The sequence below is a fragment of the Carassius gibelio genome, chromosome B19, assembly GCF_023724105.1.
Source record: "Carassius gibelio isolate Cgi1373 ecotype wild population from Czech Republic chromosome B19, carGib1.2-hapl.c, whole genome shotgun sequence".
NCBI classification, from domain to species: domain Eukaryota; kingdom Metazoa; phylum Chordata; class Actinopteri; order Cypriniformes; family Cyprinidae; genus Carassius; species Carassius gibelio.
Window position 1 is genome coordinate 23937081 of NC_068414.1, and position 23290 is coordinate 23960370.

The window sequence follows — 23290 nt, forward strand, 5'->3', positions numbered from 1 at the left end:
ACAGAGCCCCATTTCTTACAATAGGATGATAACATTAATCAAATCTGAAAACGCTACACATGGTTTCCTGGAAATTGTAGCAGTATTGCCCTCAGAAGAAACCCCTATGCCATCACACATTAGCTCTGCTACAAAACGCAGTTAGCTGCCTAAATAGCATGGGGCAAGTAGGGGCATAACACAAGGCCACATGGTTTAATAGTTTACACAAACGCTAGCATGATAAAATGTGTATTTTTCAAATGTGTGTATTTACCAGTTGTCACATTTAGTCTTCTATATTTTTGATCAAGTATCCCATCTATGGGCCATGTTGTCAAATTTCACTTGTATTCTTTGATAGTATACACTGTTTTAATGAAACAGAACCATATTTTTAATAGACATGTGAACAATGAATTTTTTACAACGAAATGTTCAAACCAGTCCGATCTGATTTAAGATGGTCTTTGCTGGTTTATTTGATGTGTTCCAATCTGATGGTGTTTATCTGGTTTTGCTAGGTAGCCAGCTGAAAAGTGCTTAAATGACTAAAGATTGAAATGCTTGTTTATTTTTTATTTTTTTGTACTGAGTATATTTATAGTATTTTTAAAACTATTTTTCATTTTACTTTATGAAACCTAAAGCATTAACAAAATGCACTCTCATAGTAAAATGTTAAATTGTGTATTTTCTTTTTTTTTTAAGTTATTTTAAACAAACAACACAGAAATATTAAAATATTAAGTGGCATATCAGTTTTATGTATAATAATAATTTTTCTCAGCTATTCACTTATTTCACATATCTTGTTACAGTGCTTCCTAGGAGAGTTATTATTCTTTTTATTATAATTTTTTTTTTAGAAGGTTACTTCCAATTCTGTCTGAGAGGAGGCAGCCTTGAGTTTGGAACAGCTCTCACATTGGGAGCGCACCTGTGATGTCTTAAAATGCTGTCTCCATAGGCAGCTCACTAGGTTTTGGAACAGAGCAATCGTGTATAGACACACATCCCCAGAGCAAAGTCAGTGGCAAAGTCCATCATTAGTGCTCATGTCTGCTCGAGCATCTGTCTATCATTCACCGCTACAAGCCCAGCCAGAGGTCATAGGTTCAGCTGTGTGCTGCAAGCTGGGTTTTCGTCTCTTGGTTTGAGGAGGTGAGACCAACCTAAGATTAGAGCTGGATTTGACAGAGGGGTCATTCTGCATGAAATCATTTGGAGGGAATGCAGACAGGTGAGTGGAGCTACTGTACATTGGTAAGATTAATAGAAAGGTTCCTACAACAATAATAGAAATGGTTCATACAGTCTGGGTGAAGTGCAGATGTCGAAACAATGCTAAAAATAGATTATTATGCAAGTTTCTTTCACCAAGAAACTCAGTTTTATGCAAGATATATTGTACTGCATATATCCAAATCCAAATATGATCCACTCAAACTGTGGTTAAATAAATGCAGCAGAAATTAATTTAAGTGACACTTTAGAATAACATTAATTTAGATCTAATGTTGATGAAAATTATATGTATGAATTAAGTTCTGTTGTTAATTCATATTGGTTTATAATACATTAAAATTAATGTATAAAACATAAAATATATCAGCTTTAACCAAAATTAAACAACACTAAAGTTTCAAGCTCAAATATAGAATAGTAGCAGTAATGCCTTACAATTAATAAAAAACTAATTAGTGTGTTTCCTTGCACACACTACTTTATAAGTTAGAACACTTATCTTAGTGCATGATTTGTAAATGGATATATTTTGAGATATGAATCACATAAGCAGCTCAATATGTTTTTTTTTTTTGACATTGTAAACTTGCTCGGTAGTTCCCCTGGTGCAACATTGCACTTGCAATGCAAAGACTTGAAGAAAACTAAAATGGCATGGTTGCTTCAGCAAATTAATCTTTTGGTGCCACTTGGCTGATTTTTAATTTTCAAACCTTCTGCTACACTAACAACCACCACAATAAAACATTGCCAGATTCATATCCATTCATCCTAGTTATTTCAAATATAATCCCATCAGTTTTGTTACATTTTATGTCAGATTTACTCACTTGCTTTATGCCAGATCTTGTAAAAACGCCTTACTTGGTGAAAAAGCCCACAATCTGCAAAATAAATGAATTGAATCCTATTTTTTTATGTGTCTTGTAATACTACATCTGTTCGCTCGAAACCATCATGCAGGAATATAAACACCAGCAGACAAAGCCCATTATTCCCCCACCTGCATTTGGAGTGGTGTATCATGACCGCACTTATTTGATGCTAAAATCCATTTGCAGGATCTGAGGCCCAACTATGACAGACCTCTGTAGCGCACCTTCACTCGTCCGCGGGTGAGTTCATGCCTATCACGCTTGTCCTTGTGCTCCCCATGGACCTCGTCGAATGCTGAGCGGGAGATCAAACAGCATTTCCTAAGGGGTAAACACTAGCAGCCCCTCTTAACGCAACAGAGCGTCACAATTGCTCACTTCAAAGAGCCCACTTGCTCACTTTTATACCTATTATGACAAAATTCTACCGGGGCTTGAGGTCTAATTGGGAAAATGCTGGCAAGATGAGGATAAGTAGATTACATCAAGGTGTGGAAAAGATAATCTTGCTGAGGTAAATTTGGGTCTGAGAACATGAAGAAGATGATTGGCTTGTACTGTTCAGAGTTTTTTTCTGATGCAGCACACATATAATGGACAAGAAGAGATGCACCAACTGAAAGGGAAAATGGACTGAACAGCAAAACCAACCAAAGCCTCTCTTTCTCTTTAGTCAGTTTAGGATGAACAAAAAACTGCAAATTAATCTTTATCATTGTATTTTATTGTTGTATTTTAACAGGAGTTAATTAACATGATATATAATAAAGTACTATTCAGAAAATTGTTATTGTGTCCAGAATTATTGGCTTTGGGCCAAGAATTTAATTTTGGTGCATCGCTAATTATAAGTCATAGATTTGTGCATGTGTGCATGAATATTCAAACAAGTCTGCTGTGATTTTCTTATACTGAATTACACACACTAATAATGTCATTGGTGGCAGAGATGTCATGCCCATTCAAAGTGAGGGGGCACGAGCCCCCTCAGATTTTTGAGCCAAGTGGATTTTAAATGCAGCTTCCAGAAGACAAAAAAATTGGCTATTAATATTTTCTATATTTAGTACAATCACACCGGCGTGATTAGAAAGTTCAGCGTGTCATATCATCAGCTGTTAAACTCAAATCTGTGTTCGGTGACTGGCGCTGAACCAGATACAGGTGCATTTTTACAGCACAGTGCATTAACCAATCGCACACAATGCTGTTGAGCTTATGAATGCAATGACCAATCAGAGGTGTTCAGATGAGTCATCGCTAAAATGTAGGTGTTTTCTTCACTCGCTGGCTCACTGAATACCTCTTTCTGGCTAATTCTCTAGTAAGAAACAACAATGCGCAAATGTTAAAGGCCCCTATATACTTCAAAACTAAGTTCGAACTTCGTTTGAGGGCAAAAAGAAGTTCGAAAAGGCTGAGTGTCGGTACACCGTTTCCGAACATTCCGACATCCCCGCGATGCTGGAGGCGGGGTGTAGATTAATCTAAACATCTTGTGCAGCCTGCGCATATCCACTAAACAAAACAATGATGAAATAAAGAAGTGTAGCCAATCTAGGTGTAAGACAGGCCCCAATGGTCAGAATATAATAGACAAAGGAATAATGATTAGCAGCAGTTCAGAGTCAAGTAGCATGTTTGCAATACAAAAGATCCATTCCATTTCCAGAAAAAAAAATGTATGGGAATTTTTAATGGCTCATAGTCTGAAAACTTTAGCATGATGTGGAAAAAAAAAATATTGGCATCAGTTTGTTACTTTATTTTATTAGTGTTTGTTTATTTCATTAAACTGGATAAATTATTAGACCTTTTTATATTTTATGTGGTATATATAAGGTTTATTAATTTATACTAATTTGGCATAACATTTATTTGAAACACATGTAGGCTATTTGGTACTTGCTACCTTATATCTTTACTCTTTCTTTTCATTCTTTTCATGGCTTTGGAAAATGTGTCTCGGATGTTTTTCTATGTTGCTTTTTCCATAACGCCTATGAAATTTCTTTCTAGGAATGAAATGCTTTCTCTGAATCTTTAAAGTCTGTCCATGAGCGATCGTACAGGTGATATTTTTGTATCAGATCAGCTATTCAATACTGCAGTGTATTCAGGAGCTGTTGTTCTATGCTCGGACCTCCGTAGAATGAGAAATGAACCTGGGCAAAAACATTGCATGTCAAAGAAGGTGGAGTTTCAGAACACACCCACCGATTGCGTAACCGTCACAGACAAATGGAAGCACAAAGGTGTTAAGCCTAATATGAAATAGAAACCAGCCATAAACATTTTACCCCACTCTACAGCCCCTAAAAAATAAAATACAATAAAAGGAGAAAAAAAATCGGTCATGATTAAGTGGATAATAATGAAGGCAGTCCCTGCAGCCAAAGCCAAGGGCAATGTGCTGGAGATGAATACACTGAAAGTGTAAAGTCAGGGGAAGTAAGGTGCAAGTGCAGTAGTGAATGATCACAATAGACCAGTGACTCGACCACTTCAGCTTTGACTTCATGCCAGGCTGCTCCCTCTTGATTTATGTGATTTTCACAGGGTGTTGGGCCACAAAGAGGTATAAATGCACTGGCCCGAATGCTTCACTTACAGACATCTACCAACTTTAATACACAACAAATACGCTCCTAAATCTAATAGTTGTAATTTCTGTTGTAGTCCTGAAAACATAAATATAGAGTGCAAACAAATTCAAATGCAAGAGACTGTAATATAGGAAAAGCTAAAAATACACTAGCAGTTATTTTAGGACCATCAGAAAGTTTACAGAACCAGGAAAAAGTCCTCTCGGAATATTTTCTTTTCAATAAAGTCTGGCCTTTTATCTTCTGGATTAACATCAGCACTTATGCTAAAATATTCATTCAAGGAAATTCAATCTGGTCTTTCAGCTTTATCTGTGCTTAATTAACTAGGTAGATACAGTATATCCATTGATAATAAGAGCAATGAATCAGCATAAAATGTAGCTTTGCCATCACTGGAATAAATTAGATTATTTAAATATATCTCACGCCTAAACAATAAACGCCATTTTTTTTAAGAAAATAAAAATAGTTTCCCCCAAAATCAGTATTGTATATGGTCGATATTGAAAAGTACATTTTATTTTACGCAAAATGCGATATTTGCAAATTTATTTGTTTATGTTTTCTCCCTTTTTTTCCAAACCGCGACAAATGCCAGTCTCCATTTTTTGCAGAATGTGATATATCCCCTCAACCAATCACAGCGCACCATTCTACGCACTCTAGACAATAATGGCAGTGCTTTGAATACACCCTGCATCTTAAAGGAGGACGTACATTCGGGCCCTTTTTGCAAACAGCCTATAAGTCTTAATATTAACGTTATGTTGTATAAATAACAAAGCGTATTCTATATGAAATTATGAGTTGAATCCCATTGATTAAAAACTTGCTATCAAATGCGTCACTATACTGGTCATCTTCGGCACGCGCAGCTCAAACAGAAATGCAGAACATTAACTGCTAATGTTATTATACAGCTCTATTTTTTATTTGTTATTCCGAATTGTACCAAATTTGCCGTTCAGCTTTATGAATGAATATACCTTTTGTATTTTCACTAAAATGAGCAGAAATTCAGTAATAGCCTTCTCACCTCGAGTTGTTTATGAGGAACAGAAAGTCCATGCTTTTCTCTGCTTTTCATCCATTCTCTTTGACATGTCTTTGTTTCTTTTTTTTGGACGTCACAAGCCATAGCTGCCACAAAGATAACTATTTCGTCTTCAGAATCCTTGTTTTTTTGAATGCGCGAAACGTAATGTTTACGTCAGAATTTGTAAATCATAGTAAATTTGTGTCGTGTGTGACTGCCTAAGTACGATTTTCGGATAAACTCAATCATGACATGTGCAAGGGCTCACGACGTTTCGCCCTTCAGAATCGCACTGTATTCGCCCATCTTAAGTTTTCCTCATTTACTTTGTACTTTTACTTTGTATATCTCCATCACATGCTTTCAGATGGAAATTATTCAGATGCATTTAGCATTAGCATTGCGTAGCTTTATTTGCGTAGCCATTTATGTTTTTCTTAATACATCATATAGCACTAGCCAACTGCAAAGATGAATGCACTTTTGGTTGAATGTGAGAGAAATGTCATTTTGGAATTTCTGTGATCTAATGTGATATTGTTCATGTTCCTGTTCATGATTAAATGTTCTTTTATTGCTGTAATTAATTTATTCGGTTGTTAATTGGTGACGTAAGAAGCACTGTTTCCGGGCTCAAGCCTCAACTCGCTTCATTTGATAATACTACCTCAGCAGCCATTTATGAGCACTGTTTAATCATATTAAACATTTAAGTTTTTTTTTTTTTTTTTTTTATAGTTATTTAATTTATATTTGTATTATCTAACTATCTGGGACTTCGGTATGGAGTTAAAGGTTAGGAATATAATTTTTAAGGACAGCTTGTATAATTATATATATATATATATATATATATATATATATATATATATGTATGTATGTATGTATGTATGTACGTATGTGTGTGTGTGTGTGTGTGTGTCACACATATCGTTATGATAGACTGAAATGATCAGGGTTCATATTAAACTGAAGTCCAAATTAATTTTAATAGCTGCTCTTTTTGGTTTGGTCTGAGTTCTAAAGGTTACAGTGTGTTTTCATAGTACATTACAGCGTTTTATTTCAAAAGATCAAGGAAAATGTTATTTCTCCTGATATGACCTCATTAAGGAGTTATTTCTACCTGATCCTACCCTTAAAATCCCCTTCATTAGTATACCCTAATGTAGTCCGGCTGATTCTTTCACAGTAAATAATGTTTCTAACTTGAATAAAAGCTGTTAATTTGGATGTTACCACACGAAACATATTTTTAGGTTACCTGGCAGCACATTTTTTACAGTGTACTTCTGAGCAGGAACTTAAGCAGGTGTGGATTGCAGGGTATTCGGCCACCTTATTCAACAACAGATGTTCATGCATTGGACTTCATCATGGTCAACAAGGCATGAAGACTTTCCAGGCTGTTGGGCTAATACTGTTATCAGCTTGTGAAAGGGAACTCTAACCACTGCTGCAAAATGAGAAACAGGGCAAAAGGGAGAGAGAGAAAACAGAAAGAGGAGAAAATACAGCATTTGGACAGTTAAGTCAGACTCTGTTTGTGTAATTGTCACAAACAGACTGAAATTTAAGTCATTACTTTCTGGAAATCTTGACATCTGCCCCAGTTGTTATGGCATGTTCAGGACAATTCATGAGAGAAGAAGCAATGTCTCATTTGTAAGCATGATTCGTTTACCACAGTTAGCAGCTGACAAGAAGGGAATTGACATTTTTCAGTCTGTCTGTCACAAAACGCTATCAAGTCTTTGAATATATTTTTTTGGATCAAAAAACTTTTACATTTAATAACAAAAGTATTTCAAATAAACAGCATAACTGTTTTCACCATTGACAAAAAACAAACAAACAACAACAAAAAAACTAATTTAAAAGCATATCAGAATGACTTCTAAACGCTCATGTGACACTGAAAAGTGGAGTAATGGCTGCTGAAAATTCAGCTTTGCCATCATAGAAATAAATAATATTTTAAAATATAATTCTTCTGATTTAATATATTCAAATATATTAAAATACAAAAAGATTTTTAAATGGCAATATATATATATATATATATATATATATATATATATATATATATATATATCTATAAAAATAGAATATATATATATATATATATATATATATATATATATATATACATATATATATATATCTATAAAAATAGAATATATATATATATATATATATATATATATTAGTGATCGACCGATGTATCTGTTTACCGATATTTTTCCCGATATTTAAGCATTTTTCCATAATCGGGTATCGGTTTTGTAATATCGGATTCGCCGATTTACGGCGCCATCTTGTGGCCGTTTTGAGATTTCCGCCATTGCACCCCGGGCGTCTGAGGAGATCAGTCAACAACAACTCAGTGCATAGGTAAATATATGTTCTACTTGGCTTGCTTTAATTAATCAACTTTATTTAACATAACAGACATGCACAAATGAGATCTGAGACATAAATTCCTGATATAGTTAATTTGCAGCTTGTTTCTAAACAATTGAGACGAACTCATTGAGTCACGTAGCCTAGTGTAATTCATCATGTCCTGCCCCAATAAAGACGTATCTTTACATGAATTAAATAAAACAGATATGAATGAGTGCATGTTGAAAATAAAAGCGTTGGATTTAATTCTCTATCTGTTGTATTTGCTCACCATTAGTCTAGAAGAGAAAGTTTGTTCATATTGCTTAGCAACTGACGGATGATCTGGAGGCTTAAGCACGGCCACTGAATGAAACTTTTGACAAGATTGTCTTGTTTAAACACCCTAGATTATATTATCATTTACTACACAACAATTATTTCGCTAATACACATATAGGCTACATATACCGCTTTGTGGAAATTAATTATTTATTATCTCCATGCGCGATCGCGGTTGATTAAATTATAGTCAAACAGCACTTTGTCAGTTGGCATTTCATGATCTAACGTTAGATTGAATCTAGATCATAAAATGCCAACTGACAAGTGCTGTTTAACTTTATATAGTCTCGGGAAAAAAAGTTTGTTCATATTGCTCAGCACCTGACTGGGTTGATGATCAGGAAGCCTCAAGCACGGCCACTGCTTAAAATTTTTGAAGGAAGCAGGCTTACTGGGCAGAATGCTGAAAGACTCTGTTTTCTACACTAAAACCTAATTCTGCTTAAGTGGGAGTATTAAGTTACACTACTAAATAGCCCTCCCGCCCCCACCAATATGTTAGAATCATTTTTGTGCTTTATTTTTTTACCTGTTTTTATTTTTTTACCTCATCAAAGCTTTTATTTTAAAACAAAGACACTTAGTAACAGTGCGCTTAAATTTTTTGGACTCAGACCCCTCTATTTATTTGTGTATAAATATAATGCTTTGTTTTTTTGTATGCAAGGAGGGAGTGATTGTTATAAATAAAATGGTTTGTTCAGCTCATTTGTTTTGTAATAATTGTCAGAAACAGAAGTATAACAGTAAATAAATATCGGTTCTGCATATCGGTTATCGGGTACATAAACATACAAATAATCGGTATCGGTATCGGTTATAAAAAATCAATATCGGTCGATCACTAATATATATATATATATATATATATTCTATTTTTATAGTTTTAATGTATTTGTCAGCATAAGAGATCTTTTCAAAAATTAAAATAAAAACCTGATCTCAAAATTTTACTAGTACATATACAAAAAAATAAATAAATAAAAATCAATACATGCACTTTATGAGAGCTTTTTTTTTCCTTTTTCAGAATACAGTTGTACATGCAAACACATCCTGAGCCTATTCTGCACTTTGCACATTTACCACAAGATGTCAGTAACCCAAGCTCAACGGTGCAATAGATGGAGACTGAGCCAGAGAAAGAGAGAGAGCCCTCTTTCCTTCTACTGTGGCTTTGCTTTTGGCAGAAAACACTGCACAGCAACAGACCAGACTGGTACTCCTTTACATCCACTAGATAGGAATAAAATAGTCTGTCACTCTCTCTCCCTCTCTGGCTATTCAAAACCAGCCACTTGGTATGTCAGACATCTCTTTTCACTTGCCTCTTCCAGGCCATGGGAATGTAATGGAGTGACAGACTGTATTCTGAACCTACAATCAATACTAGTAACCCAGGGTTGAATGAATTTCACCCTGAATTCCTAGAAAGTGTAATGAGAATGACTGGGTGAAGGGGAGAGGTTAGTTAGTGGGTTTTACAGCCTCTCAGATGATGAACTGAATGGCTGTTGTAAGCGTTAAGTCTGAAAGCAGTGCATTTAAAGGGAATTTAAAAGTATAGCTCAAAATGAACATTCTCTCATTATTTGATCTGGTATTTACTATTTTTAGGGGCTACAGACACTGGTAAGAAAAAATGTGAAGGGTCTCAAATAATTTATGCTTTTAGAATATCACGAGAATAGTACATTTCAGATTTTGGTAAAGTTTTTATTTAACGTAAAAAAATAAATAAATCTGACAGCATATTTTGGAAATAAAGAAAAACTTCCCTCTCAATGTTAAGGCCCCGATATATTTCAAACGAAATCGAAGAACGAACTGATGACGTCATTTTGAACAAAATCAGGCCTAAACTTCGTTTCAGCAGTTCAAAACAGCTGACCAAAGCAAACTTTCTAGGGGAGTTCATTTTGGCTCATAAACACATTTCACAGTTTCGTCCATGGCGGTAACGCAATTGGTGGATGTTTTCTGAAATTCCACCTTCTTAGACGTGCAATTTTATTTGTATTTTTTTGGTTCGTTTCTCATTCAGTGGAGGTCAGGCAAGAGAGAACAATATCTCCGGAATAGTCACTAGCAACATGAACACAGTGTCGAATAGCTGAGCTGCACAGATATATCCGCACCTGTACAATCACTCGCGGAGACTTTAAAGATTCAGAGAAAGCATTAATTCCCAGAAAGAAATAGCAATGAAGCTTGGTGTCGACGACCCAGATTCATGCAAAAAGTGACGTAGAGAAACATCCAAGACAAGTTTTCCAAAGCCATGAAAAGAATGAAAGGAAAGATTAAAGATATAAGGTAGCAAGTACCAAATACATGTTTCAAATAAATGTAAAACCATACTGCTGCTGCTGCTTTTGTTCTTTCAATAAGCAAATTTAAAGGGTATACAATAACAAATGAAATGCCAAACGAACATAGAATAATAAACCTTTGTTTTTATCGAAAGTAAATCATTGCAACACATAAAATATAAAAAGGTGTAACAATTTATCCAGTTTAATATAATAGTGTCAGAATGTTCGGAAACAGTATACCGTCGCTCAGCTTTTTCTAACTTCTTTTTGCCCCCAAAGGAAAAATGAAAACAAACTTTGTTTAAAAGTACACCAGGGACTTTAAATCACCATTTCAACGGCCAGTGCAACTATAGTGTTGAGCAGGCATGCATGCTTTTAAAAAAAAAACTCACAGTCTTCCTGTATTCACATGCATCCGCATACATGCATATGCATGATTTAAAGACACACGGATGAATTTCGTTTAAATCTCAGCACCTCTTGATTTTCACATTCCGTCCATGCAACAGTACAGTGCTCCTGTGCTGACACCTTGATCATACGCCAAAACAAACGGTAAATGATTAATGGCGATGGGTAGCTTTGAGTGACAGGACGGGGATGAGTAATTGCTGGTGGCTGCTCTCGCTTCCTCTGTCCCATCCCCGCTACATGCTGATGACTAATTACATTGCTAGCTCCACAGGCTAAGCGTCTGCAATTACACCTGGCTTCACTCAGGGGGTCTCTTTCACAGTCTGACACAGATAGTGACACCCAGCTTTACTAAATGAACCGCTCGCAGCCCAGCAGCCACATGTATGAGTGTTTTCTGCAGAGACGGAAGGGGTGCGAGGAGAAGAAAGAGAAGAAAATATACAGTATCTCAAAGTGAAGGTGAAAGGGAGCACAATGGAATAAGATGAAAGACTGTAACTCCCTATTATTTCTCTACTCCTGCAGTGAAGGGAGATTCTTAGGATATAAAGGCCACAACTTAGTTAGAAAATTATATTAAAAACAGATTATTATATACCAATGAAAGCATATCTTCAACAACCAGGTCACATCTTTTAATTCTGTTTACCAAGAAGAACCATTGAAATTTGTGCACTGATTAATTCAGTGAGTATTTCTCAGACATGGACAAAGTACACAAATCAAGTACCGGTACTTGAGTAACAGTACAGATACATATAATAAAATATTACTCCAGTAAAAGTAAGAGTACAAATTTTTCATTTTTACTCGAGTGAATTTACAAAAGTACTTTTTTATGTACTTACGTAAAAAAGTACAGATAGATAGTTTTTGTTGTTGTTGTTGTTGCAATTTTAAATAGTTTGCTTAATTTAATTTTATATTAGCACATATTTTTTTTATAATTCTACTGCTCAAAATACCCAGGATTTTCCCAAATAACCACTATATAGAGTCAAGATATATTTTTGTTATTGATATGGACTACGCTGACGAGAGTGATGTAGTAATGTTCATTGAGAAGCTTACACTGTGATGTACTGAGAGAAAACAGATATGACCATCTGGTTTTCACCAGTAAGAAAAAAAGGGTTTTAAAGTTTGTTGTTTTGCAGAACATCACAGTTATATATGACATGAGAATAAGGCCTGAAGCTAGGAGGAACATTTTAAAGAAAATATATTTATATTTTCATAATGATTCTTTTTTCTCAAACCTTGTCTGTGGTGTAAAATCACCCCTGGCCAGAGGGCATCACTTCCCACTTTGATAATTAGCTAGTAACCAACATCACATCATTTCTTTTCCCCCAGATGTAATCTATATAGATTGTTGAATAAACATATTTGGACTTATTAAATTACTAAATTAAATTATTAAATTAAACATTAAATTACCTCAACTTCAGCACCAGCAAGCTTGTTAGCTAGACAGTTAGCATCAGCTCACAATATTTACTTATTTTCAGTATGGTTATGATTATGAAGAAACATTCATATCTCTCTGCTTGTCTAGTAAATTCAAACAATATGAAAAACTATACTGTTAATAAACAAAACAGACGTAACATAGGGCTAAATGCGTAGCATTTTAATAAAACTGTTAACGTCATGGAAGCGGGGAATTTGAACGTGCATGAGTTATTTTATTTAATCTGTGTTATTTTAATGTTTCCTTTTTTACCTAAAACACTGATGCTGATGTGTCTGCATTCAAGCATTTCTGTGGGCTTAAATAGATAACCCTTTACAGCAGATTTAGTTCACGAACAACTTTTGACCTAAATATGGTTTTCAGTTACAATAATTGATCCTAAAATTCGATAGTAGTAACTTACTTTTAGCAGCATCAGTAGCGCGCGCCCTCAAGATCTCCCGGTTCTTACTTGTGAATTCAGTTCACTGGAGACTCGCAATAAACGGTTCATTTGAATCAGTGAGTTGACGACTCTAGAACTGCTGCAATCGGATCATTCTAGTTTGTGAATGAATCGTTTGTTGCGATTTGCGAACCGATTTAAAAGGTTCACTGAAAAGAATCAGTTCGTTCTTGAATCGGACACCGCTTCTGCGTGTCGGAGCGCATGACATATTATAAGGAGTAACGATATGTTTTATAAAATGTAGTGAAGTAAAAAAGTACGATCTTATGTTTTGGATTGTAGTGAAGTAAGTAAAAGTTACTCAAAATAAAACTACTCCAGTAAAATACAGATACTTAAAAAATGTAATTAAGAACAGTAATGAAGTAAAGCTACTGCTTTACTGTCCACCACTGGATTTCTGTAGGTTACATAATTACACTGATAGGAGCAGCAAGTAATAATCTGTGTATTATGAGCGAGTCTTCACTCAGAAGATTCAAACGAAACAAAATCACAACTGCACCCATTTAAAAATAAAAAAAAATAAGTAAATAATTTTTTTTTTTAAATAAACTAAAATAAAATACACATGATGTCAGTCAACTATTAAATATAAGACAGTTATAATTGAATTCCAGATGTCTGTGCAATTACTTAATTGCCTGCTAAACATATGATAATTTAAACCCATTTAGAAATTGTTTTGATATTTCTGAGCAAAGCTGTAAATGATTCAGACAGATCTATACATATTTGAAGATTAATCACTGATATCTTCAGATGTCAGGTTCAGCATTGTTAGTTTATAATTAATTTAAACAGATCTTTTTTAGATTCCCAGCCAGGTCACATTAATAATCATTACTGATGTAAAATCAGGACGGAAGGCATCTATCACCCATCAAGATCTGAGGCTTGATCGCCCACACACCTTTCACAAGCAAGAAGGAAGGAACAAGAGCACAAACGACTGAACAGACAAACCTGCAGCGCAAAAGGCACAGACATGAAACTCACAGCATTTTATATAGGTCAGCACACCCTCTGTACGCTCGGACAGAGATGCCTTAGGGGGTCATTAAAGTCTAAATGAATCTAGATTAATCAAAATCATTACATATGGATATATAAGTATACAAGGATATTTAAGTGGTAATTTGCTTTAAGACGCAACAAGGTATTCATGTCAGACATTTAAGCATGTTAGTAGTGGCCATAAAAGGAAAGTATATCTTCTTTCGAATAGACGAAGACAGAAAGAGAGAAACAGAAAGAGAATGAGGGCTCAATCCCTAATTGCAGTGCATAGTTTAAAACGGCTGAATAGCACCATGCAATTTGTCTATGATGCTAACGATCATGGCGATGCAAGACACAAATGTAGTGCCTGCAGAATCCTGCATTATTTACTTCTTGAACTGTTTAATTAAGCTCTGTCATTATTCCTCCTTCCCCTCTGCACACATACCTCCTTCTAATATCTCCTTCATGCAGGAGAGTAAGAGAGAGAAGATGAAGAATGAGAGGAGGAAAATGTGTAAGTAAATGGGAAGCTACAAGAGACTAAAATCTTTCATAAATAAATGTTTATATTTACTTATTTAATAGGTATTGACTTAAAGAGCTCTAAGCAAAGTGTTTCTTAAATTTATTTTGGTATTAAAAATAAATTTTTAACATTATGCTCAAGATTTAAAGTAAATAATTCAGAAAAATGCAAATAATAATACTTTATAATAATTTGTTTTTTTTTGTCACAAGAGAACGTCGGTATTTAACATTTTGCAGTATATGCACCAATGGAAATGCAGTTCACAAGGAAAAAAGACGGACCGGACTGCACTATGTCAGCTGGTTAACAGCTGAGATCTGTCAGGTATCGATCCTTTCTGCAAATGGGACCACAAATCCCTTGACACCACCTTTACTTCATTGCCTAATGCATAATACACGCAGACAAACATGTATGCATCTCTAATGCACAAACACATACGCACATAAATCTGTTACATTGCAGAACTATTTAAAATGAATTAGTAAAAAAGTGTGTGTGTGGGGTGGGGTGGTAAGTGTGTATATATTATTAAGCTAAAATCTGTTGAAGAAACATGACAGACATGTAATGTCCCTATACCTTACAAACATATTTACTACATATAATAATACATTTGCATTCCATTTTAACATCCTTGTCGGCTGACACAGTACATCAGTGTGTAAATGTAACTGTACAGGACACAGTGAAATATATTCACATGGAAACATTATCCTCTAACATACACATGCAATATTTTGTGTGGAACTTGTAACAAGCATGTTCACCATATTGTCAAGCTCTGACCATAATCATAGATGTGTAAATGAAATGACCACTATTGAAATACCCCCCTTTGTAATATCTGCACATATAGCTGTTATTAAACCTTTATGCACTTAATCACACTGGTGTTGTCATTGTGATCTTACAGAGTTTTTGTAAGTTGTTTAGGTAAAGACATGCTTATTTTCTTCGTAGATAATTTGGTGTTAAATCAATTCAAAGACCTACAAATGTATTTTTTATGTATCTGCAGTAGGGCACGTCCTGATATTGCTGAGTTAGATGTGTTCCTAGGTCAACATATTTTGTTGACCCTGGAACAACATTTTACTAAAAAAAGGTAGTCTTGACCATATCCCCACACCTAAACCTAACCTTAACCATGAGTGATCCTTAAAATCAGAGGAAATGATAAATGAATGACATTGATGTACAAGCACCTAACAGTGATTGTAAGCGTAAACTTCACAAAATCTATAAACTTGTTCTTCAAATCTGATTGGTTAATCACAATGTTGTTCCAAGGTCAACAAAGATGTTGTCCCAGGAACATGTCTCACTTGGTAAAATCAGGTTCTGCCTGCACTAGGTATGTAGTTTTAAATGTTTGAGAGTTGATTGTAAAGGACAAAGAAACGCATCAAACAATGGCCACGTTAGAAAAATAGTGCTTAATTTTTTTATTTTTTTTTTTGTGCAATTATCCAGGGAGAGTTCTTGGCAGCAATTTCACTTGGCATCAAATACAAGTTGCTTACAGGCACACCGTAAATTAGACTCTGCAAAGTGTTCCTCTATCCTTCCATGATCAGGTACAATATGAACCGTTTTCTGTATTTTAGTCTCACATTAACTTGATATAGTTACAGTGCAGCTGTTTACTTACAGTTGTATGCAAATCAGACATTATAAACAGCACTCACCTCGTCCTGAAGTTAGCTGGGTGCGGGTGTCCATCGTAGAGGGATAAAAAGTCATAGTCCTCCTCCACTGCGAATGACTGAAAGACTATTTGAATTCGGTTGCCCTCCTCTGCTACAATAACCCACGTACAGTTTGCCCCGTTCTGATATCCATATGGAAAACCGGGACTTTCAATGGTCCCATTCCTTCCTTTTAATGTTCCACCACATGTATATATGAAACCTGTAAAGCGAAAAGAGAGGAGAGTGTTCACTATGGTCAGCATTTTCTGAATTCTGGATAACATTTCGAACCAACTCAAACCACATTTTTGTAACAGAAATAAATTAATTTATTACAAATATGTATTTTTTGTGTTATAGGAGAGAGATGGTTTATATATGTGTATATGCTCATTGTAAAAAGGTAAAAATAAAAAAAACTGTAAGCCTGTTCTACAAACATTTTATCTGAGTACCTTTTCTGTGCTCATGAAAATAGTTATATAGAATTGTTAATGAATGTGATCTGATTTCCACAGCAATGCAGTCCTGTTTGTCAAAAATATGCATGAAGTATGAATTCCACACTAACTTAATAAATACCGGTTAATGCACACTATAACTTCAAAGGCAACAAAGATCTGTCACATCTCATATTGAGATTCTACCGACTTATAATCACGCACATAATGTGTCAAAACTGATAGCAAATGTTGAAAGTCTTGTGACCAACCATGAAAGTTTTGAAAGTGATAATGAGTGAACTTGAGTGAACTGGCCCAGTAATTGTACATCAATACAGTTGATTTGAGGGCCCTAGTAAGATTGGTCTGATGTTCAGTACAGTCTGACATACCTTGGACATTCTTGGCAGTTTTATTAGCCATTGTGAAACCGTGACTTATTTCGAAGAGGACCCGTCTCACAAGCTTTCAGTGGAATTCAATATCATATTGAGTGAAGGAAAGCTTGTTTGTATAATTAAAGCAATCTTTAATTAGAAGCTAAAGTCATGAGGCTCCGTTTCTCCATTGACGGCATTCATTTTGGGATAACGTTACACCATACAGTTAAAATACAATAATGTTTCCCATAACAAAGAAGGGCAGCATTGGTTACAGATCACAGAAAATTGCAACATTTCAGCTTTTATTATGAATAAAATATTTGACTTACAGAAAACAAGTGTACACTTGATGTTGCACATGGTAGCAGCTAGGCAATGAACTGGTATCCCTTTGAGCTTTCTAAGTTGTAATTTATTGCCACATTGTGAGAGGCATTGATCTGAGTACTGTACGTCTCAAATACACCGGCATTTGCCCTATCTCACCCACAAATTCTACACAGTAGTGACTCAAGCAACCCAATTCCCTGAATCCAATCTGATGACTAATGAATCAACTGAGCCAGCTCTATCGCGTATTACAATTCAAAACCTGAGCAGATAACATCTGTTTGGAAGGCAAAGACTGTCCAGATCTAATCAACGCTTAGCTGGGACAATCATTTGGAATAGTTGTGGGAATGTGGCCACAATGAACCATTTGAACCCAGCATTCAGCTTGCTCACATCTGTGAGGTATTTTCATCTGTTGGCATCCATTAGTCTCTAAGTTTTAAGGTAGCGTACTCATATGAATATATATGTGTCTGTACAGAAAGAGGAGCACATGGTTTCTCTGGCCCAGGGCTTTACAGTAGACTGCGATAATCATCACACATTCATGATATAGATAATGGTGTGAATAATCCGAGTTTTACAGTAATAGTTCACCCCAAAATGAACCTGATCAAACCTGTATGTCTTCTTTTGATTTCAAAGAAGAATGCTGGTGACCAAACAGTTGCTGGCAGCCACTGACTTACATAGTAGTTTTTTCTCTCCCAGTTTTATTATTCATATAAAATAACGTTATTAACCAGTATTCTTCTACTCTAACCGGTTTCAGAACGATAATAATACAGATGAACATGGAGTGAAAGAATTGAATTATTACTATTTTACTTTTTTAAGCCTTGGGGTATAGTGTATCGCATGGGACAAACTTTTATCTCTTTTTTATTTTGTCAAGACTATTCATTGGATATTTTCACAACCCTGGGCATGTGTACGATCTGCTTCCTGCCGCTCCTGATTGTTCAGTGGCCTGTCAGTGATTCGGTGTGAAAGGTGGAGGCCCTCCAGGCTCTAATTGCATCATAAGCTGCCATGGGAAATTAGCACCAACGTAGTTGCCAAGGAGTGTGAGGAAGAAGCACTCCATCACGCACACACACATGAACAATGATTAGTTTCGGCAACTCCTTAGAGTAGAGCAAGGGGACAGACTGTGTCTGTGAGGATGAAAGCCAGTCATATGGTCACTGATGGTCAATTTTGTGGGTTGTAGATTTGCTGTGACAACTTCCAATGGGTCTCACTCATGAAAATGACAAGACAGAAGGGAGATCTAGCAACCAAAGTTTCTTTACACAGACTGCATAGCCCTGATTTACTAAAAGACAACTTAAATAGGAAACTATTATGCTTGTGCAATCTCACTATTATGCTTGTGCAATCGGAAACTATTATGCTTGTGCAATCGAACAAAATGTGAAGGCTAAATGTATACATTTACATGTGTAGTAAATATATTTATATTAAATATATAATATAGTCTGCCTGTCTATCTATAAAAGCATATTGTCATATTTTAAAACCCTGATATTCAGTGAAAACCCATTACTGTCCATGAGCGCTTGATTGTAATACCTAATCACATTATTACCTGCATATCGGCCGTAAAGAATTTGCACAGGCATTCACTAAGTCCGAATGACTTTCAAGGGTTGATAAATCACTTTCAGATGCAATTTAATTTACTTGAATTGACAACATCATGTATGAAAGCACCAAAACGTATTCATTAGGAAAAACAAGATAAACCAAAACAGGCAAGACATTGTTTCGTGAATCAGAAAGAAGTAATAAATAATCAAAGGTAGTTCATCAGCTCGGGTGATTTTTTTGTACATGCATACTAGAAAACCTTTATTAAATCATGACTTAAGTGAAATAAAAACCATAAAACGCATACAGAGAAATGATTTAGCCTGAAGTGGCATTTACCGTTACCTCAATAGTTTGTGTTTATGATGCAATTAGAAATGCCACACTTATTTCACCATCAAATGTAATGAATATTTTATTTTGCATCTTTGCAGTGGGCTAGGTGCTAAGACTTGTGAGAAAATACTGTGAACAGTTGTTATTAGAATATCAGTGAATATTGTAGACAGTCAGGAATTGTGCGGTGCTATAAAAGCACAAGTACATATTGTTTTTCATTGCTGGTTTTAAGAATTGTGGCTCAATAGAAGCTACAAAATAAGGAACAGCTGTTACTGCTACTTTTATTGTGTGCCTGCATGTACACTTTCATCTAATTCTGGTAGTTTTTAGAGGTAGATTAGATTTATATGCAGCTCTAAGCCACAATATGTAGGGTAGCAAGAGAAGTGCACTGTTTATCATAAACAAGTAATGAAATTTAGCTATTTACAGGCTAGTGCACTAGCTAAGCAACTTTCAAAGGAAAGCTAAACTTTTTAAAGCTAATCACACTATTTTGACATCGTCATTTGTATAATTGTTTGTACTAAGGCAGTAACAATCTCAGTTTCCAAGGACCCATAATGGTAGGCTGTCTAGCCATGCTAAGATTAGCTTCGAGAGTAATGCAGGTTAAAGAGAAGTAAATGCAACCCACAGAGAGCTAGTTTTCCATTGATGAGGAAATAAATCTTTAACATTGTGAGCGTGTCCCCCTTATGCAAGTCCCCAGAGATAGAAGACAGCTGGAAGATTGTCCAGTTCCCACAGTTACTTAAGAAACAAGATTAATACAGAGATTGTAGCCCACTCCATCTAATACGCAAGCTAAAAGAGCTCAGCATAGCATCTGAGAAGCTGCTGATAAAACAAACTGACATGCCTATAATGAAAAAAATCCCACCTAATTAAGATTTACTATTTATCTCTCTTCTCTCCCTTAAGGGGCTAATTAACATGGGGGATAGAGGAGAAGTGTAGTAGAGCTGGCTATGTGGACTTAAGGCACCTACACATCTCTAGCAGTACAGGAAAACAACCACAAGCCCACCAACATTTTCAAGAGATTTTGTTTTCTTTTGCCATAGTCGAGGTGATCATCGGCTTAGAGAGAAAAACGTTGAATCATCTGACCGCCTCTGCCCATTACGAACATTACAAGATTTTTTAAAAAGTTTAATATTGAGTAAATGTATGGCTTGAGGGAATGATCTTAAAAGTTTTTCGGTGATTCATGTTGTAGGGTAGAAACTTTAAGGAGAGGATGTAAGCTTCTTATAAAGAAGGCGCTAAAATCTTGACTCATCATGCAACTTCACTTGAGCCAGTGATCAAAAGGAGATCACTCACACTAATAAAAAGTTTGGCATGTGGTAGGCTTGGGCAGCCTACACATTGCTGAAATTAAACTAACCACATATTCTTTAATTTCACAAAGATTTAAGAAGCCGTCCACATAGAAACATTTGTTCAGTATTAATTGCTAATAAGCCAAGATGATCAATTATATAATAAATTATATCAAATTCCGCGCTGGTCAACGATTAATCGCGTGTGTGTATTGTGTATATTTATTATGTATTTATAAAGACATACACAAAGTATATCTACATATATGTATATGCAGGTATATATTTATATCCATATAATTTCTATTATATATAAATATATTTAATATATAAACAGTATTTTTCTTAAATATATGCATGCATGTGTGTGTATTTTGGATGCCATTGATCACAGTGAATAATAATTTTGATAGAAAATACTGTAGTTGATTGAACATTTTTTAATAGGTCTGTTTCCCAAAACGTTATGTGGGCTGCTGGAAAATGAAGCTTAAGAGTGTAGCTGTGTTTTGAAATGCTTTGGCTGGTTTCTGGATGGTCCAAGGTAGTCATTAACGGTCATCTCAGCTGGAGGACCATTTTGGACCAGCCAGAAACCGGTTAAGATATACCAAAACCACCTGAAAGATGAGTTGTTTACACATTAGTTGGATTCTAGCTGGTCTAAGCTAGTCATTAGCTGGTCATTTTAGCTGGTAGAAAATCTCAGACCAGTCCAACAGCTAATGACCCAGCTTCCAGTTGTTTTGGAACATATTAACTGGTATAGGTCCGAGGTGGCCATTAGTTGGTCAAATAAGCTGGAACACAAACATAGCCAAGCACCAAACCAGCTACCAGCTGAAAACTCTATTTCTGAATGTTAGCCATTTCTACCTTGTCTTAGATGGTCATTAACCTAATCTGGATTGTCCAGAAGTGATGGGACACTGATCTGTACTCTATTTGCAGAAATACCAATTAGCTAATAATCTGCTTTTTCAAGTGTTTACCACTTTGTGCTTATTATTATTTCTACCACACTGCTAATTGCTCATTATATTACAGAAATAGAAGCATGTCTTGTTCTTTTCTCAAGCTGTTTGTTGATCCTGACACTATGTAGACGTTCATACTGATTACTGAGGTGTGAGGAAAGGCGGTATGCTCATACTCTCTTCTTATCCAGGTTCTGTTGGCAAAGGTTTGCGTCTCGTTTTTATAGTACCTTGGCAGCTGGCCACTCTTCTCTTTTTCTCTGTATTTCACTTGTGCTTCCTCCTGCCACCCAATATTTACAACAAAGGCTGGCTCCACCTGGGTCAGCATTTCCACACCACATCTTTCTTACCCCTGCCAATGCAGCTGAGTAGTCTGGCAAGACTGTGGCTTTAAAAGAGAAAGGAAAAATAAAGATCAAGCTTATTTTTACCTAAGCTCAAGCCAAGACTCCTCTTAAACAAGACCTATTGGTACCATGTTGTATCGATTTGAATCTGCTTTAATTCCTTTTGAGAGCATTTCGGAGTTTCTGCAGTCAAACAAAATAAGAATAACAAGTGAATGAGTACAAGTACAACAGGGTTGGGATCGATTATGTTTAAATTCAGACAGTCCAGTTGATGCATTTGAAATTATTTAAAATAAAGACTTTCAATGGGGCTGTAAAACGTATCTTGTAGTAAATGGAAACAGAGATGCTCAAAATCACATAGAATTTGGGAAGCAGCATTCCACTCGCATTCCAGAATTGTATAAACAAGAGCAATAAAGAACATTATCCCCATAAAAAAAAACCTAGATGAAAAAAATAGAATAAATATATAATTAGGAAATAAAATTGGTTGCGTTTATAGAAAACAAACTAAATTGTACCCTATTATACAAACAAAATTAAAACTATAATTGCAGAGAAAATTTCCTGACTTTTGAACAGAACGCACCAGTCAAGAATGTTTGAACATGAAAAACAGAAATCAACATGTCAGTTTTTTTTTATTTTGCACACTGATCATCTATGATGACACCGAAATTATAAACTAGCATGCATGAAATTACACAACAACTCAAATAACAGCAGAAGATGCACATTGTAAAAACAACATCAAATTTAATTTAGGTCATACATTTTTGATTAATCATTACCCTTTATTCTCTGATGCAGCTGAAACTGACACCAAACCTGAACACACCTGGTATTATAAGTTATATTATAACTAAAATAAAAAACAGAAAAAAAAACACTTTAAAATTCATATTATTTACAAATTTAATTAATCACATATGTAATAACTTTTTTATTATTATTACTATTTTAAAACATCATAACAAAGACCTTAATCCACAATTAAGTCTAAATTTGCTAACCTGCCACAGGTCTTTGGATGCCGGATTATTATTAAACCTTGAAGAAAGCTTTTCAACAGATAAATGAGATTTCAAAAGGAAGTGAGGCTTTCCCTGTAATGAATTATTAAACTGCATTCCCCGATGACAAAGTCTTCTTAAAAGCAAAGGTCAGATG

General features: G+C 35.2%; 1 protein-coding gene across 2 annotated transcripts in view; it reads right to left on the reverse strand.

The window, feature by feature from the left end:
• csmd3b (CUB and Sushi multiple domains 3b) overlaps positions 1–23290 on the reverse strand; it is a 403590-nt gene that overhangs the window by 312103 nt on the left and 68197 nt on the right. For both annotated transcript variants that reach the window (XM_052583645.1, XM_052583646.1), the window contains exon 2: positions 16363–16585. In XM_052583645.1, coding sequence (XP_052439605.1) covers positions 16363–16585 — 223 coding nt within the window. The remainder of the gene's footprint in view (positions 1–16362; positions 16586–23290) is intronic.